Source organism: Chaetodon trifascialis, chromosome 10 (genome assembly GCF_039877785.1).
Source record: "Chaetodon trifascialis isolate fChaTrf1 chromosome 10, fChaTrf1.hap1, whole genome shotgun sequence".
NCBI lineage: Eukaryota > Metazoa > Chordata > Actinopteri > Chaetodontiformes > Chaetodontidae > Chaetodon > Chaetodon trifascialis.
Window position 1 is genome coordinate 20,400,754 of NC_092065.1, and position 19,500 is coordinate 20,420,253.

The 19,500-nt window shown below is 42.9% G+C and overlaps 1 protein-coding gene across 1 annotated transcript in view; it reads left to right on the forward strand.

Moving 5' to 3' along the window:
• The window catches only part of zfpm1 (zinc finger protein, FOG family member 1), a 100,043-nt gene that overhangs the window by 64,066 nt on the left and 16,477 nt on the right, over positions 1-19,500 (forward strand). The window contains exon 4 of the mRNA XM_070973097.1: positions 10,514-10,647. Within this exon, the coding sequence (XP_070829198.1) occupies positions 10,514-10,647 (134 nt within the window). The remainder of the gene's footprint in view (positions 1-10,513; positions 10,648-19,500) is intronic.

Sequence of the window (19,500 nt, forward strand, 5' to 3'; positions counted from 1 at the left end):
TCTCACACACACATGCACTCCATGATGCGTGCACACTCATCCACTTTCATTTTCTTTTGCTCTTTCAGTTTCACCTTAGCATTACTTGCAAGAATCATGACTCTCCAATGTTGTTGAGTTCTTGGTCTGTTTCTTCGAAACATAAAGGCAGAGAAGCACCGAATTCAGCTCCTGTAGGTGTGTTTGACATTGTCTCGGTTGCAAATTTAGTGGAATACCTTGCACACGTGCTCATAAGGCCGTAGGCTCTGCCATTGCTATAGCGTACCCCGTCACTCCATTTGCTCCCCTCTTAAGCTCTGACAAACCAGTCATTGCTGCTTGCATGGGAATATCATCACAAACATTTAAAATCTCTGGTTTACTGCAGAGCACAGACAGATTTTCTTGGCGGTCATAGGCTTAATCCTCATTAGGTGAACTCGTTAGGCAAGGGCTCGAATGAAAGTCCTAAAAGTCCTGCACTCCAGGTTTGATATAAAACCTACATGCTGTCCGTTGACTTACTCGTTGCTATAATCATTTCTGCTCTCCATTTTAGTTGTGAAATCCAGCTACACTGCAAGAAATAGGTGACAAATCCAAACATCCATTCTGCAGCTGACAATTCAGTGTTTGTATGTGGAAGTTCAGCTTAAGATAATAGGCATCAGCAGCCAAATCAAGTACCTGGCACTAATGTGTTGGTTGCTCCGGCAATAAATCCACATTTGACTGCGGGGACATATTCCACTGGCACATGTCACTGGAAACTCAATAACACAAGTAGAGAATTCTGCAACTTTGGAATAAACCTGCTTGATTAACATAGAAGGCCTAATAACAACCAGGGTCCCCAGACCTCTGACTCACCACGCACATCTTACTACCAGCACTTATTCAGCAGTCTGAATAGGTCTGGTGTTGTGCTGACTGATGTTGACTAGTCAGAGCTTTGTGTGAGGAGTGAAGAATGGGGACGTCATTAAAAACATGCACTTTGTTGTAAGTCATCTTACAGATATAACAACTCTTATTTCAGTGTAATTCTTCCATCATCATGTAATAAATGCTAATTTAAGTCCAGATGGTATTCTAGTACAGAAAAATTGTACGCACTACACAGAGAGGCATGAATGGGGAGCTGAGAGAAGCCCAGCAACCCATTGAGCCGCAGGGACCCCTGTGGTTAACCACCCTATCCGCCATGCATGAAGAAACTAAAAAATAGAAAAAAAAAAAAAGGTGAAATAGGTATATCCTCTTGGGACAATGCTCAACATATTTCATGACCTTCTACATACTGTTTTAGATCATGAGATATTGTGAGTATCAAGTTCAGATCTTAATCATCCTCTAGAGTGCACAAGCTGCACGGTGGCGCAGCAGGTAGTGCGCGTGCCTCACAGCAAGAAGGTTGCCGGTTCGATCCCCGGGTCAGGCGGGGCCTTTCTGTGTGAAGTTTGCATGTTCTTCCCGTGCATGCGTGGGTTCTCTCCGGGTACTCCGGCTTCCTCCCACAGACCAAAAACATGCTCATTAGGCTGATTGATGACTCTAAATTGTCCGTAGGTGTGAGTGTGAATGTTTGTTTGTCCTTGAATGTGGCCCTGCAATCGGCTGGCGACCGGTTCCCCGCCTCTCGCCCATTGTAGCTGGGATAGGCTCCAGCCCCCCGCAACCCCGAAAGGGATAGGCGGTACAGATAATGGATGGATAGAGTGCACAACAACAAATGTATCCGTGTTGGCTTGAAAGGTCGTTGGGCACCAACAGGTGAATGACCTGAAACAAAACCATGAAATACACATTTAGAAGCACACCAGTTTGAACACTGACTGATGGAACTGTCATTTCCTTTTATCTGTCTTGTGACTGGTTGGTCTCACAAACACGCATAGAGAGGTGGATTTTTTTATCAGCGGTAAATAAAACTAACAACCAGCAGTCAGGTGATTGAATTCCAAAATGAAGTTTTTGCATGTGAATGTCAGTATTCTTTGCATTTATTTGTCTTCAGTGAGGAGGAGGAGGAGAGGGAGGAGGGCTCATCTCAACAGTAGCCCTGTCACTTGTTCTGTTTTCACCTCCTTCGTCCTCTGAACAGAAAAAAATGCTTTTAGTTTTTTCCCCCCTCATTTTATCTTTCTTTGCATATTTGTGAATTTGCATGTTTGCTTCTTGCTCTTTTCTGGTGGTGTATGTATTTTGTAGATAAAAGTTCAGCAGTGCAGTTAAGAGAAATTAGTTGGGTAAACAGTGGTAAATGTCAATGATAAAGTTCTGTTGAAGCTCATCTGATTAGCGGGGCTATGCAGGTGTCTTATCTTGCCTGTGTAACAGAGGGTAAAATGGAAATGATTGCGTGGTCCTGAGCAGTAGATGCCTATCCCAGAAATGTCTATCTGCTGCTGAGCCGAGCCTGCTGGACTCAAGGGACCCAGAGGTGCTGCATGGATGATCATGGAGAGAGAGAGAGAGAGAGAGAGAGAGAGAGACAAGAAAGTGAAAAGGAGGCGTAATCAGGTGTTGCTTGTTGTTAGATTGAGGCCTTTTATCATCCAGCATTATAAATGAGATGAGTGGTCATTAATGTTAAAAGCTGCGAACAATTCATGAATGCAGATTTTAGACTGCTAAAGAGATTTACCAAAAAAACGAAACAGAATCAGATTATTCTCCATCTCCAGCCCATCTTCTCCGTGGACCCACCATGAAGCGGCTTGGCATTTGTTTTATAAGAAAATGAAAATATTAAATAATTGGCTAATTGTTTTATTGACCATCTTACCCCCACAATGTCTGCTTTGAAAAATTCTGGCCCTCGGACAAATCTAGTTGAGGACTTACAGTCTCAAACAAATACAAATAATGGGAAATCACTTTGGAAAAGCACCAAGATTCCAATTAAAGCTGCATTCATCCACATTTTTATACTGACACTGAGTCAGATTTCTATGTCTGAAGTGACAGGGGTAGCTCACTGTGATATACCAATCCGCAAACCACCATAAACCTTTTCCAGTTGAGTCCTTCCCACCAGTGAGAAGAGAACCAAGAGAGAGGAAATATAGGAAAACTGTTCCTGTCAAATAACCAAAACAGTTTTAACTTTTGGAGATGTAAGCTTCACAAACTCTCATCAATGATGTTGAAGCTGATCAAAGTTTTCATTTCTTTGAAGGAGCACAGATTATTGGTTTCATGCAACTTTGAGGAAACAAAATGCAAATTTGTGCACACAAAAAAAGAAAAGAAAGAAAATGTTGCCGTATATAGTGGCTCATAATATACAGTTTAGAAGTAATTGAGACTGTAAGCAGAATTTGTCAGTAGTTTTACTCTCTTTCCCATGTATAAGAAGAAAGCCTTTGTATATTTTGCAGTTGTAATTGGATCTTACATGTGTGAACACAGAACACAGAACCACATCTTTTCTAACATGAACAGAACTACAGTATTTGTCCTGTGTTTCCCATTAGGACTTGAGAGTGTAGGACCGCGAAGCACTGGGATTTGTCACTCAGCGGAGGTTAAACCCCACCTATTAGTGTGGGGTCGGAGTAGCACGCAGATAAAGATTTCCTGTTGTATGGTGTCAAAAAATCAATAGCTCTGCCGCGATGTGCTCATTTGATATCAACAATAGTCTTTTTAAAAATCAATTAGGCCGGATAGAGGAGAACATCAGTGTTGGGTTACGCCTTTCTTTTTTCCCTGTTATTTTTCATTGATATCCAATCAGGCAGGTTGCTTGTTGAAGGTGCTCCTTCCTTGGATTAACAGGTACGTTGTCCTTATACACTGTTTGCATACATGACTCCTTGCACGGCAGCAGGTAGTGCACGTGCCTCACAGCAATAAGGTCGCCGGTTCGATCCCCGGGTCGGGCAGGGCCTTTCTGTGTGAAGTTTGCATGTTCTTCCCGTGCATGCATGGGTTCTCTCCGGGCACTCCGGCTTCCTCCCACAGACTTGATGTCAAACACTAAGCACTAAATGATATAGAACCAAGATACATCTCTGATCTGCTACTATTTTAAGAATCGCACAGACCTCTCAGATCGTCTGGGACAGATCTGCTCACTGTCCCCTGAACCAAAAGTAAACATAAAGACGCAGCATTAAGTTTTTATGCACATCATATTTGAGACAGCTTCCCAGTTAGTCTGCTCCAGCTCTCAGTTCTTTTAAATCAGGGCTTAAGACTTTTTTATTTACCATTGCTCTGTATTCAATTGAGAAGTATCTCGCAATGTACTGCACTGTAATTTTTACATGCTCAATTTAATTCTATAGATATATATATATATATGTGTGTATATATATATGACAACACAAAATTAGATTTAAAAATAGATTTGAAAGTTTGAAATAGAATAAATGAATGAAATGGATAACGAATAAAGTTGTTCTTTTTGTGGGACAGATTCAGAAGAGTGAATTTGGATTTGTTCTCCTCACGAGACGTGTGGTTCTCAATGAATGCATGAGACATCCCTCCACTGGGAGTCGATACTTCTCTCACCGGTCGTGGCCCAGAGCTCTCTTTTATACATTTTCCTCCAGTTCCCCTGATTCCTTGCCTCTTAGCAGACATTGAAGAGAATCTAGCGGTCATTCTGTTGGCACAGACGAAACCACGGCTGCACCCATGCCACGAGACACACAGTCACAGCTGGAGGGGCAATCCTCCACCTCACGGTGACAGGCCAAGGGCTGTGGGTCTGGCCACTGAATGGGAGTGCTCGGAAGGGTTTGGAGTATGCAGTGGTGCACAATTTTGCAGGTAGATGGTCGACTTTTCAGCACCGGTGTGTGGAGAGAGGCGTGGATCCCACGTAGAGGATGTGGGACACGTCTTCTGTTAACCTACCTTCAGACTTTGGTAGATAACAAATTGGCTCCATCTATGATTAGAGCTGCAGCCATTTCATCCAGCCACAAAGGCTCTGGAGAGAGATCAGTTTTTGTGCATCCTTTAGTGAAGAGCTATTTAAAGGAAGTCAGACGGCAGAACATTTTCCAGTACCACAGTTGAATTTACCCGTAACCCTGCATGTTCTGTGATTTGGGGGGGGGGGGCAGTAGACCAAATCTCTCTCAAGATGCTATCCTTTAAAACAGCAATCCTTCTAGCCTTAAAAAGTGATGTATGATGCAATCATACAACCTTACAGTGCAGTGAGACTGGAGCCTCGTCAGGGCACCTGGGCACACTCCACAAGGGCCTCCTTAGAGGGATGACAGTGGCAGACATTTGCAGCAGCATGCACAGCATGCACCAGCATCTTTGGCTTCACTGTGACCTTTCGACTGTTTGTATCTGTGAAATTTGAGTTCTCCCTGACTCATGCTAAACAGCCGATAATGCGTTGTCAGATCTGGTGTTTTACATGTGTGCCAAATGGTGCATCTCCCATCTCATCATCGCGCATTAGGGCTGTGTGGGGTACCATTATGGAAGAGGCAAGGTCTGTACAAAATAGAATATTAGTTATGCATCATAACTACTGGTTCTATGAGAATACACGTAGCTCTTTAAGACTTATGCCCCATACTCCACTGACATGAGCCAAAGGAAATACTGGCTTTTGAGAGCAGAACTGGTGTTCTGAGTGTGTAATATACCGTACATGAGGACGAGAGAGGCTATACACTGACCACAGTGGTAAAAAAAAATGAAAAGTTCTGGGACACTGAGGACAAACAAACTGAAATTAAATGGAGGCAACCTTTGTTGTCGGTACTGATCCAAAAATTCTGTAACAACATCATCAACACAATCCTGGTTTCAGCTGTCTGCCACCTCCACCCCCACCCCACCCCCTCTCATCAGTTAATTGCGTTAGTCATTTCATTAATGACGGACTGATTGTTTTATTGTGTTGGCTCGTCAAAGGGGCCTGGACGCCCCAGTGGCTGCTGAAGCGTCTGTATTGATAAGCCTTTGTGTGTATGTGTGTGTAGCTGGTGACAGGGGGTGTATATTGATGTGATGGCGTGTACAGGCTGGGTGTGTATGGGCACAGTGTGTGTTTGGCTCCTGTGTGTCGTCTTGTGGACCTGTGTGTTGAAGAGTGTGTGTGTGTCTCAGAGAGAGAGAGAGAGAGAGAGAGTGAATGTGTCAGAAATGAGTGAGTGAGGTCGTGTGGCTACTGTGGAGCTGGTTCATATTGATAACAAGCCCATCCAGCCTTGTGTTTTTGGGAATGGGTCATCTAGCACTGACAGAAAGAATAATGATGTGTGTGTGTGTGTGTGTGTGTGTGGGTTTGCACATGCACGCACTATACGTACAGTACAGTATACAGCAGTAATGTGGTCGTATCATACAGAGCAGTGAGGATAGTAGCGTCCCCGAGCAGCCATATTGATAAGGAGCATGGGGTTATTATGCGGGTCTGTGCTGGGCAGGAGGGGTAATTAACAGGGATTAGTATTATTGGAGGCGTCATGTTACCCCAGTGAACACAGCTAACCTGCTGGGATTAGCAAGCAGCGCTCATTAGTGGAGGTGCACCGATAGCACTTCCTCTCTACCAATGTGACAAGGCAGTGTTTTATTTAACACAGTCCCTGTTAACTACTTAGTCTACGGTCATTTGTGCTGCCTATAATCAACCAGTTAAACGCCATCATTTGCTTTTAAATATATGTACATTTTCTTAAATTTGTAAATCAACTGAATAGTGATCATGATGTCGATGTATGTAATAACACCATGGAAAATAAGATCTATACAACAGGGCTGTCACTTTTCAAACTACAGGAGTACAGCAGTGTAGACCTCCACTAGGTGTGTCTGGTGCATGTGGGTGGTCACTTGTGGCTCCTACTGGCCTTTAAAAGGAGTGACAAGTCAGCAGTCAGTGGCAGTTTAAAACACGGCAGTCAATAAAAAAGGTTTTTCAAAAATTGTGAATCACCACTGACCACAAGAGGTTCTTGAACATACAGACATTAATGTGCCTAAAAAATGTTAGGCTGATGGATCCAGTAGTATGCAAGATCAGCAGTGGACAGATGCAACCATGACCAAAAGCCCAATCCCCTCCAGGCGTATGCCTGAGGCTCATTCACCAAAGGGCCTTGTGAATGTGTGAACTGGTAAATGACTGTGAAAACAGAAGTAAATAAAACCAGAGTCCAAAGCCTTTAAATTCTCCGGCTGTAAATGTGCACGGCTGTTAACGCCTTTTGTTGCTTCAATAAATTGTTTCAAGAGGTTTCATCCTCTGACATAGCCAGTCCTTTGGAATGCCCTCAGTTTTGTGAATGTATGTGCTGTATGTGTTAATGAGTATGGTGGTGCTTATGGGATGTGATTGGCGTGTGTGAGGTTGTTTGAGCCTACAATAAACTACACTACCCCACTGCACACACTGACAGTCATAAAACAGGCAACATCTGTATATATCATCTATAACATCTATATATATCCATATCCATCCTCTGCTCCGTGGACCCCCCACCATCAAACCTCTCTGCTACCAGTTTGGCCATTCATCAGCATACTGGCTAGACTACTCTACACTCCAGGGTTGTCAGAGAATCCTTAAGATTGTCTGTTAGACATAAGTGGCATCACTTATTTTATTGACCTACTGTTGTACTGAATCTCAAACTGAGTATTTTTGTTCGCTTCCTTGGAAGTCCAGCCCCCACAGTGTCTGCTTAGAAAAATTCTGCCCCTTAGACAAATCTAGTTGATGACACTTGGCCAGTCCTACACTATTTTGTGACATCTTTTCAGATGGTGTTGTGCTTTGATTATTTGTTCAGCACTGCTCAATATTTTCCTCCTTCTGCATTAGCAAAGAAAACAACAGTTGTTTGAAATGACTTATGTAACAACCATGTTTATTTGGAAAGCTGTTTCGCAATGTATATTTTGCATAAGTCCTCATTTCTCTGAATCTCTGCACCCGAGGTGATATAAAGTCACACATTTATGGGTCCCAACAACAACAATCAGTTTGAAAGGAACTGAAATTATCCTTTAACTCTAACAGCTTCTATTTTGGGATCTGTGGATGTTTTATGAGTGTCAGAGAGCGTCAGTACAGCAGTATTTTCTGACTGAAGTCATTGTGATCTGCACTGACATTGACGAGGATAGAACAGTGCTCACTTAACATGCCCTGTGTGGAGTTCAGGCTCTCGTTTGATTATTAGGTATGTTTCCATACAAATGTTTTTATCCACATTGTTTCATTTTATACTTAAGAAAAACCTCACTGGAAATGCTAAAAAAACAAAAAAGATCAAAGAATATAAAGAGGAGGATGTCAGGGCTGTATATACCCACAATGTCACCATCTCCTCAGTCTGGGCCCTTGTTGGGCCTTAATACCTGACAAACCAATGCTTGTGTCAGGCTTGTTTATAAGTTAATATCTGTGTTGGCTCACTAAGGGTCAAATCTTCGCACTGTTTCACAATGAGGGTCAATTGAACTGGTCAGACTGATAAGAGTCCCATGTGGTGAGGATTGGCCAATGGCACAGAGGCAGACTGGACATTGATGGAGTGCTGAGATAAGGAAGGTCAGAGTGGCCAAACTGAGGCCCCATAGGACGATAGGAGATAGGATACCACTGGCTGGACAGACGCTGGACTTCACACTCTGCAGCCAGCAGGTTAGACTGTCTGAGGAGTCATGTTTGGGTTGACGCTTGACCTGAAATGAGACGCTGACCCAAGTGGAACCTGGAAAATTTCTGTCCAGACTCCCAACAAAATCTGACAACTATCGTGTCACAACACCAGACCCCAACAAACTGGATATATCTCCTTTAATTGGGTGTATTCTAACAAAGAAATGCAACTAGGTTTTCTTCAGAAATATTGTGAAATCGAGCTCCACCCTGAGTCATTCAATAAAAAATTCAGCCCAACCTGACCCAAGCGCAACAGGTCAGGTCAGGTCTTGTTGCGTCTGGCATCGATGTCACTCTATCATGTGCACTGGGGCAAGAGAATGAAAAAGTAGGCCTGGTTACAGCGTGACATATACCATGACTGGTAAACAAGGTATGCCGGCACCTGTTGGAAAAACTGATACAAGTGCAAGCACTTCATAAAGTACACAAAGTAACTTTTCTGAGTACACAGGCTTGGTGGACCAGTGGTGATCCTCATAAAACAGATATTATCCATAAAATTTGAATCCCTGTGTGTTTTTCATGATACTGTGCAGAGTGTCATTGCAACGTTGAGCTGTGAGTTAAGAGAAACACACCACTTCCTGTGAGACTTGCCACAACAGTCTTTTCAACAAACAGTATTTTCAACTGCTCTTTGTTTTTTTAGACTCTTTTTTACAAATTAATTTCTGTTTTTCACCTCCTTGCTACCTCCTACTTTCCTCCGTCAAACCACACTCCTTCCTGATCCCTCCTCCCCTTCCATAACCCACCCCCCACCCCCCCCACCCCCCCACAGGCTGTGGGAAAGCCATTTTATCAGCGTCTGTCCGTTGTTCTCTGGTGGGGATAGATACAGAGAAGATAGATGAGTGTTTTGACATGGAGAGTGTTAGACAAACACTCTTATCAGGCCCTCCACTTTAGACCGACCCCCCGAAACAGTGAGATGAGGCGGGGGAGGAGGGTGAGAGGCGAGGTGGGGAGGCAGATTTTGTATGTGTTTTGATCAGAGAGCGAGGTGGACGGTCGTAATGTGAATGCTTCTCCAGAAGTAGAACCTGAGGCTGCTCATGTAACTGAGGCGTTTGGCATTAATCCCATTCAGCCACTCACTGGAGTTCCCACTGCAACACTCACTAGTGTTCCTCTAACTTGTTCGCTTATCCCGATGTGCAGAGACTTCTCTAAACTACAGACTCCTGCTCCTCCTGCACTCAGGGCTGTCTTAAGTTTTTAAATAGATGGATCAGTCCTCCATGCCTCCAGGCTAACTGGCTCTATCTGGGCTGCAGCTTGCTCAGACCACAGCCGTCACTGCCATCCCTCTACAGTTATCACTTTGAGGAAGTACACATGAAGTTTCCCCTGTTTGAACCAGCCAGGACAGAAAGTGCTCAGCTTGCATCAAACTCCCCCTGCTGTTAACAGTCTTTGCTGTATGGTCTGAACTGCTGCAAGAGTTCAGGTCAAGTTCAAGCCACATGCTGCTTTTGCCAGTTGTTGTTGTTTCTTCTTTTCCTTTTGAGCCTGTCATGTGATCTCTGCTAAATGCTGTGGGTCAAGTTTCAGCCAGTGGGGATTTTGAAGGCTGAAGCCAATATTTTTATTAGATAACAGTCTCTACCAGTACTCAGTATCTTTAAATGTTGCCCTGTCGGTGCCCTAAACAGTCCCAAAATGACACAACTAACCTCTCACAAAATGCTTTTGTGAGTTCAGACTTTTATTAAAATCAAGTTAAAATGATATGAACGTTATATTTGAAATCGTTTGAGTGTTGAATGATGCGCTTAATATCACTTTGACACGTTAACATGTTGATGTATTTGTCCGTCTTGCTGCTTCCCTGATGTTAACTGCTTCTCTCTTTTCTCCTCCCTCCAGATGACCTGGAGTTATGTGAAGAAGGCGGTGACAGCAAGGTGGTGGCTGGCAGGAACCTCCATCCAGACACAACGTGGGGCCCTTATCCAGGAGTCCTCCAATCAGGCGGCAGCACAGATGATCAGGAGACGGAGGTAACAGCCCTACTGCAGTGACTACCCAGTAACCACTGAGAAAGACTCTGTCATGGTTACAGTTGAAATTGAAATGACACAGATTACAATACTCATTTTAAAAAGAAGATTACAGATATTTTAAAATATAGTCATTTTTATTATTCACCATTATGAATCCAGCGTGTCTTTTTAATGAGGATCTAATGAGATGCGGAGTTTGTTGTTGAGCTGGTGGTTCAGTCCAGCGTTGTTGTCTCAAACTCAGTGTAACATAAGTGGATGATGGCACACACCACACAGTGTGGAGGCTGACCGTGTTTGATGTTTGTCCATATATTCTAAATTCCATCAGTAATGTCTGACATACTGTAACTATTACACAATCTCAGATTAGGTATTTTAAAACAGATTAACAGTATCAATTACTGTTTTATTACAACTAGAAGAATTTTATAGCAAGCAATTCGTAGAAATTGATCAGAATTTTGATCATCCATTATTTACTTACAGGTCCTGTGTGTAAGATTTAAGAGGATCTATTGGTAGAAATGGAAAATAATCTTTAGGATTTTATTTTTATTAATGTGTAATCACCTGAAAATAAGACCAGATGTGGTTTTGTTACTTTAGAACAAGTGAGGTGAGATAGGGGAATTCTTTTGACTGCAATCTGCAACCTCACTGCTAAATGCCACTAACTCTGACACACTGGTGAAATTCTAACTTCACAAATGCACTAAATTGGGTAAAAGATGAGCTTGCTTTGGACTAATTCTCAATTAGTCTAGTAGCAGAAAATTAATCAGGAGCAATTTTGTCTCCGCTTCCGGCTTCTCAAATGTAATAATTTACTGCTTTTACTCTTCGGTATCATAGTAAATTTAATACCTGTGGGTTTTGGACTGCTGGTTGACAAAGCAAGCATACTGGAGAGGTCACACTGGGATCTGGGGAGTTTATTGATGTTTTTCACACTTTACATTTTCTAGAGTAAACTAGATTTAATTGATCAATAAAGTTGGTGGTACATTAGTTGATAATGGAAATAGTTGTAAGTTGTCGCTCTGTTTCTCACTGGTCCATATTATTATTGAACAAATACTAGCTTTTCAGTCTTTTTTATTTAATTAAACAGGAATCTACTCTAAGTTAATCAAATTATCAAAAACAATGCGCAGATTGAGTGAAAATAATTCGTACATGCAGCTCTAAAGTAAACAATTAAATGCAATTATAGTGAAATCTTGAGGCAACTAAGTCAAAGGTTTCAATTGGAAAGGTCAAAGGTCAGAGGTCGGATGGTCCAGTAACAAAGAGAGACAGTGAATATACACCTCATCATGTATGTGTGTGACAGAGAAATGAAAACAGCTGCGTGTGTCTCTGTGTGTGTGTTCACTGGAAACAGTGTGTGGGACCGGATGGAGCCCTATCAGAGCCTGGGTTTTTGCATCATGTGCAAGTCCATCTAATCATATGATACTGATGTTGGGAGAGGCTTCCTGGCAACTCGGACAAATGCACAAACACACACACACACGCACACACACAGGGCCATTGACACACAGTCATTCCTACCTCATTTTTGCTATTGATCTTCCTTGCGATACCTTGTCAGCTTGTCTTACCTTGAGTTATTTTCAGGATTTTTGACTCCAGGTGCAAAATGTAGCTCAGTGCATTCCCGTCCAGCTCAGCCCAGTTTAACTAGTCCACAACTGGGATCAAACCAGTTCGTATCGATTCCCAAAAAATCCACCGAGGTCAAATAAAGTCAGATGGAGTTTATACCACATATTTCGGCCTTTCCCCATCAGTACTCCCATTCTATCCTCTCTCCCCTCTTCTCCTCCTCTCCTCCTCTCCTCCCAGCCCTCCCCAGACGTCCGCCTGTCTTTTATCTGCACATGGCGCCATCCTCCTGGACAACATACCCCAGTGATTGATTCCTGCTTGATAGGCTCTCATTTCTAAGATTTCGTTTATTATCAGTGAGGTTCTGAATGTACAAATAGATGTGTGTGTGTGTGTGTGTGTGTGTGTGTGTGTGTGTGTGTGTGTGTGTGTGTGTGTGTGTGTGTGTGTGTGTGTGTACGCGCACTAGCACTCGCTCACACACACACACACACTCACACTCACTCACCCATCACCTTTTGTTCTTCTCCTCCTTTCCGCTGTCCATACCATCTTATTCCTCTTCTAAACTGACAAGTCACATTCTGTTCTTTTTGAGCGCTTTGCATTCATATGGAAAGCATCATCCTGACTCTTACTACCTATTTTCACTCTTCTTCCTCATTTTCGGTCCCTGTCCTCCTCCCCTCTTGTCTGAAGAAGTGAGGGAACGGACCTTCAGTATCTGCTGGAGACAGTGGCCCTAATCTCACATTCCTCCTGTGTTTCTCCGCCTGTCACTCCACATCCTCCCCCTCCTCTATCCATCCCTCCATCCCTCCCTGCCTCCCTCCCTGGCGGGTCAGCACAGGTCAGGGCTATCCCCTTCACTGATTTGGAGGGGAGAAATCTGCTCATTCCCTGCTGCTCCGCGAACGCCATCACACTGCATGCCTCGATTGGTTATTACAAGAGTTTTAGTGTAAAAACACAGTGGATGTAAAGAAGAAACTCAAATCATTCAACCCTGTCACCTAACAAGAAGGTTGATTTTCTGCTAAACTAACTTTGGTATAATTCAGGTGAGGAAAGATCATAATTACAGTTACAAGTACAAGAACACTGATTAATTGACTAATTGGTGGTTGGCTGCATTCGAGTTAGACAAGTGGTTATATGCCCATCCATCACCCCAAACACAGTATACAGTGTAAGGCACACTACATCCTGCATTGCCAATAAACATTAAATAAACGCATTGGACATAAAGTATGAGGTGCAGAATTGTCCATTATGGACATTATTTACTGCATCTGCATGGGATCAGACCAACAACTCATTGATCGCTCACCCTTTTTTAAACTTTTTTGGTTTGTTTGTTTTAACATTTTTGCAACATTTGCATGATTTAATGATTCTAGCTTGGTGTTAAAATCGTAATGTGCATAAAAGGGATGGCTAGAAACTCACTTAAGGAGAGCATAGCCCAAAGATGTGCAAATATTTTAAGATGTCATATTACCAGATTTTCTGTTTCCAGTTGATTAGCATTGAGGAATACCGTATGTCCATAAAAACCTAAAGTCCATAATTGGAACTGCTTGGAGGAACAATCCTCATTCCTTTCTTATTTCTCATCAGTTCTTTTGCTTATTAAATTCTAAGCTCATTGTGTTGCAGACAGAGGTTCGCATGTAGGGCTAACACTTTGTGATGCAAGTTCGTCTGAACTTCTGTCGTGACTGTTGGACTTCCTCCCAACCAAGAAAGGAAATGTAAATGCATCATATCAGTTTTTGTCAAAAGCTGTCAAACGAATGCGAAAAGTTATGAGAATTATTTAAGTCATAAAAAATTTTATTAAAAGAAGAAAACTGTTATTTGAGGCTTCTCCCAAAAAGGTCTGACATCACATTCGCTTCCTCATAAGCATCGACCAAGCAGCTCTCTGACTGTCACTCCGTCAAGCGCTTTCTCAACCTGCGCACTGAAACAGTCACCACAGATAAAGCTGTTTGTCTGAAAACAAACGCTGCTCTCAAACATTATGTTGATGTTGAATCAACATGTCTCTTATGCTGCCTCAGCAAGCATCAAATGATCTGCTTTTACTTTTTTGCTATTGCAAACATATATTTAGTTTTTACTTTTCTTTGGCACTTACGCTATACAGAATATCAATATAAAGGCGGATAAACAAATGCATATCTGAAAAAGTGTTTATACTTTCAGTATCCATTTGTATCTTATCTAAGTAGAATGACTTTTCCTTTGGCTTGACATGGGTCGTCCTTTGTCGATTTCCCTCTTATCGTTCATCTCTCTGCTTTTGACATGCTTTCACCATCTCCTCACCTCTATATATGTGCGTATTTTTTTTCCCCAGCAGATCTTTCCAAGCCGTCTCTCCTTCCTCACCTCTATCTTACTTATACCACCTGTCTTCCTCAGTCCTCAGCCTCACTAGGCTCTGTGAAGCCCTCAGGCTTCGCCCCCCATCTCTGGGTGAGATTGGCATGGCCCATTCAGGCGTCCTGCCCCTTCCAGCATCGCCCTCTCTCTCTGAACTTCTCTCTCAACAAATTTGCTTCTTATTTGGCCCGGACAGATAAGCTATCATTTTAATGCGAGGCCTACCCAGCAACACAACTACATCGACAAGCATTTTGGATGTGCATGCACACAAACGGCACATGCACACAAAGAGACATAGCAATGCGTGAATTTGGAGCTGAAACAATGTAAAATTCTATGTCTTTGATGTTGCCTTAGCTTGTGTGAGTGTTATCATATAGGTGGGGGTGGGTTTGTCAGCTCTCTGAGAAGGTGAGGGTGGAGCAGAGAGAAAGAGGTAAAGAGAAGCAGATGAGATCCAGTCGTCGCTCTCCCTCCAACACATCTCCTTCATTAGATTAGTGGCGTGTTAACTGGCCTGTGTCATATGGAAATCCTGCCATTTGCATCTCTTGAGAAAGAGGCGTAAAACCATTTATCTATTTAAATATATTCTGGCTGATATGGCTGTTGGACTTTAGAACAGGGTATAATAATGTTTACTGATCAACTGATCAGCTGGGCTGCTGATTCCTCACAGTTTTTGGTTGAGTGAACAACCAGGTCCTCCTTGGCGAGCCTCCCATGGCAACCCAGGAGCGAGCACGCTACTGCCGCTATTCTGATTGGATCGCACATAACAAATCTGATATTATATCTCTTCTCCTTCTGATTGGATCCCGCTTTAATTAACTGATAGTGCAAGTGCGTGTGATAGGAGCGAAGTTGCAGGATTGTTGTGAAATTTCGGCTGAAGTTGAAGTGAAAGAGTGGCGATACTAAGGTGCACGCAAACCTCCAGTTTGTTGCGTCTTCCCAAAGAACAAATATCCGAAGTGAAGTCTCCACACGGTACCACAGGAGAAACTCCACTTACAACATCGTCCCTATTGTTTTCCCTCCTTCAGCAGCACCCAGCAGCTCACCCCACCCCAATCCTGTCTTTCGTGGAAAGGCAGCCTGAAGGCACGATCCTAGAAGGAGCAGAGTAGGGGAGTTCAAAGCGTTATCACGCGCCGAACGTCTTTTCATCATGTTTTAGAAACAAGCGTTCGCACTAATCCCCCAATAATCTCTCCAGGAGAACTGGGGCGATAAGGCGCGCCACCCACGGCTTTTCAAACACTTTTTGGGTAGTCTCCTCTCACCCTCTATCTCTCCTCCCCTCTACATCCTCTACTCTCCTCTCCACTTCCTCCTTCCCTCACTCCCCTGGAAGGACAAGTGAAGGTGATCACCGTCTCCTCCTTGCTCTCTGTCGAGCTGTTTTCTCTCTTTTTTTTTTTTGCGTTGACTCTGAGTTGGTTTGTTTACATCCTGATTCTGATCTTAATATTTTATCTGGACTCATCAATAGTGTTTCTCTGCCTCTCCGTTTCTCTCTCTCCTCCACCCATCAAATTAGAATGTTAATTAAAATGGTGCTCCTTCAGAAGATGACAAAGCAATGATTACGGTGAGTGTTGAGACACCTTCTGCGATGCCCCCCAGAAGAACGCGATACATAAGGAACGTTCTTAGAAGAGAACTTGAAAACAAGAAGAAGAGTTTCAACCTACGGAGACCTTAAAATGGAAAAACAAACATTCTTAGTGTTCCTGCATTTTTTTCTTCCTTTTTCCTTAAAAATTTATTTTTTTATAACTTACCCTGCACCGTGAGGCATGTGCAGTACATGAATGAAGTCAGATGTAATGTGGGGTGACCTAACCTCTCCCATCATATCAGACCACACTTGTCATTGTTAGCTCATGGGTTGTTGTTGCTAGCAGAACAATATCATGGGACGGAGGTGTGTGCTTCAATATCACTGCGCAAAACCTTGTTTATATTGCTAAAAATGCATGTTTGCAATTTAGTGAATTTCTTCCTTGTCCTCGACCTTCTGTTTTAACAAAGCAGAGATATGGGTTGAGGCAGCAATGGCAGACCCAAAGGGTCATACCCCATTGACTGCCACTCACAGCACTGCCTTTTGGGACACTGGCTCGCTGTCACAATGTCATTAATATTTTTGTGTGTGTTGGCAAGTTAATCTGTCTGCTGTGAGAAAGGCCTATTGCAAGACACCAATTTCTGTCACCACAAAATGAATACTGCATCTTTTTCTGCTTTCAAATCAGTGTGGTCGTCCAGAACTTCTCACTGATTCAATCCAGTGCTCGGAAGATTTGATTCGATCCCTCTCTGAGTGATCTCCCTCACATATTCTGTGTCAGTTGAAAATACATCACAGTACAGATGCTTAAGATGCTTTAAGTGTCATCTCAGCGGGACTTCAGTCATGGACTCAAAATCTCTTCTAGCAGCAAATTGTCCTCATCCCTGAGCGATGGACATGCCTCAAAATGTTGACCCTGTGCATCATGGCCACGCTGTTGTCATATGACTTGGGCACATCCTGACAGTAGATGTCTGTCAGTCTGTCAACCTGACCCTGAGAGAAGAAGCTATCAACCTGAGAAGAGGAGAGAGGAGGAATGATTGGAGGGGGGGAAGAGAAAACTGCCAAATAAGATAAAATGCTGCCCAAAGAGAAAGGAGGGAAAAGGTCCATCAACCGAAACAAAACATGAGAGACAAAAAGAAATATGAGAGCGAAAGAAAACTGGAAGAGAGGTGAGGCAAATGTGGAAGAGGAGGGTTAAATGAGACCGAGGGAGGAGGTGTTCATCACTCAGTGGCAATGACTGGCTGGTATCTGCATTTCCCTGTCATCTGCACCGGCTTCTGCAGGGTGGAGGAGGAAGGAAAGAGGAGGAGGAGGTGTAAGAGAGGAGAAGAGGAGAGGGAAAACCTCTATCCTCTCTATCTCTGAGCCTCATCTCCGGCAGTTCAGGAGCCTGCTTTCCAAGAGTGCCTCATTTTCAAATCTCTTATCTCGGCCCCCGTTTTAAGTATCGCAGTTTTATATTTTTACATGTCATTTGCATGCAGCTCATCAAACCTGGCTCCCTCTATTTTTTTCTCATTTTTTTTCTGCTTCTCGGAGGTGTGCGCCGATATGAGCATGCCTGCACAAGGGAATAAGCTTTAACTCCATTGCTGAGCCTTAGTCATGCACTGTATTGATGATATTTGTGCCTCGTGAGTGGAATATACAGTGTAAAAAAGTATCTTGTGTCTCTCGAATGTTAGAGAAATGCTTTGCGTGAGTGCAGCGGAGGTAAAGTGTGTGTGTGTGTGTTTGTAAGAGAGAGGCGGATGAGAGTAGGTTTCAGATTTTTATCTGCCTTCCTTTTCTTCTTTGTATTTTTGGAGGATTCACACAGTGACCTCTTTGTTTGGGACAGTGAGTACACCCCTCCAACCCCCTGGATCGGGAAAGAAACCATTTCCTGTAGCCGAGAGATAGAACAAGAGACAGAGAGAGAAACAGGGAGAGATAGGATGGGGAAGGAGGGGCAGGCAGACAGAGGGGCAGGAATGAGAGTTGGGGAGAGGAAGAGAATTGGAGATTAAGAAAGAAAGAAAGAGGTGTATAAAAGGAAGGAGGCGGCGCAGGAGAGGCAGTGAAAGAGGAGAAAGGAGGAAGACGGTGACTTGGATGATTGAATGAATGATTTTGTGAGAGGAGTGAGTGAATGAATGAATGATGGTTGAAAAGGTCAGGAGAGGAGCAGGGTGGCTTATTAAATTCCCAGCTAGAGGAGTTCAAAGCGTTTGAAACACTTAATGCGGCAGAGGATTTTTAGAGAAAAAAATCCACCTTTTTGGAATGTGTGCTGCAAAATGTCCAGACTGAAAGGGTTTGACAAGAGCGTAGCATGGACACATCAAACTCTGTGGGCTGCTACGTGTATTCCCATACGGGTCCTGACAAGCTTAATATTTTTTAGGATTCATAATTTATTTATTCTTAATTATGCCCACCACAGTTTCTCAGAGATAAAGGTGCTTCACTTACTGCCATTTAATTCAAGGTCAGTTGATTAGAGTCTAACCAATGTACCAATGTATTGGTGACTAATACAGGCCTACTTACTTACTTACTTATTTATTTATTTATTTATTTATTTATTTATTTATTTATTATACCTGTTAGCCATGGTCAAAACCTATACCCTGCTCCTCTTTTGTCCCCATGGTTGTTCAGAAGTACAGAATAATGGATGCCCACAGACAGTTGGGCAAACTATAATTGACTAATAGGACTGGGTGTATGTCTTGATTCGTTTTTGATGCCAATTGAATATACTATCTACTCTCTCTCTACTCTATCTGCAGATTTACAAAGTATCATATAGTACTGGAAATTATAAAGTACTGAAAGGTGGCATTAAAGGTCTAGTCAGATTTTTTTATTCAGCCTTTTGTTTGTTTGTTTTTAAACGTGAGAAAGGTATCGGTTTGATTTGCACCACGAGGGATCCACCAATCAAACATTTTCTCTCCCGATACTGATTCTGATGCCTCACTTCGGGTATCTGCCGATACAGAGTACTGATCTACTACGAGCGCTCTCTCTTTCCACAAATGAAAATCTGTATCTCTCCCTGTGTGGAACTCGTTCAAATCATTTTTATGTACTGCAAGCTAACATGAGGTCAGTGAATACTGTCACAATTAAAAAACAGCATTTTTAAAAAGGCAGCCCGCCATGACTGAATGAATGTAAATGAGCATGGAATATTCTAATGTCATTTACACAGAAGCTGTATATACTGCGGACTGGTCATGTCGAGCCCATACTCGACAGTGTGT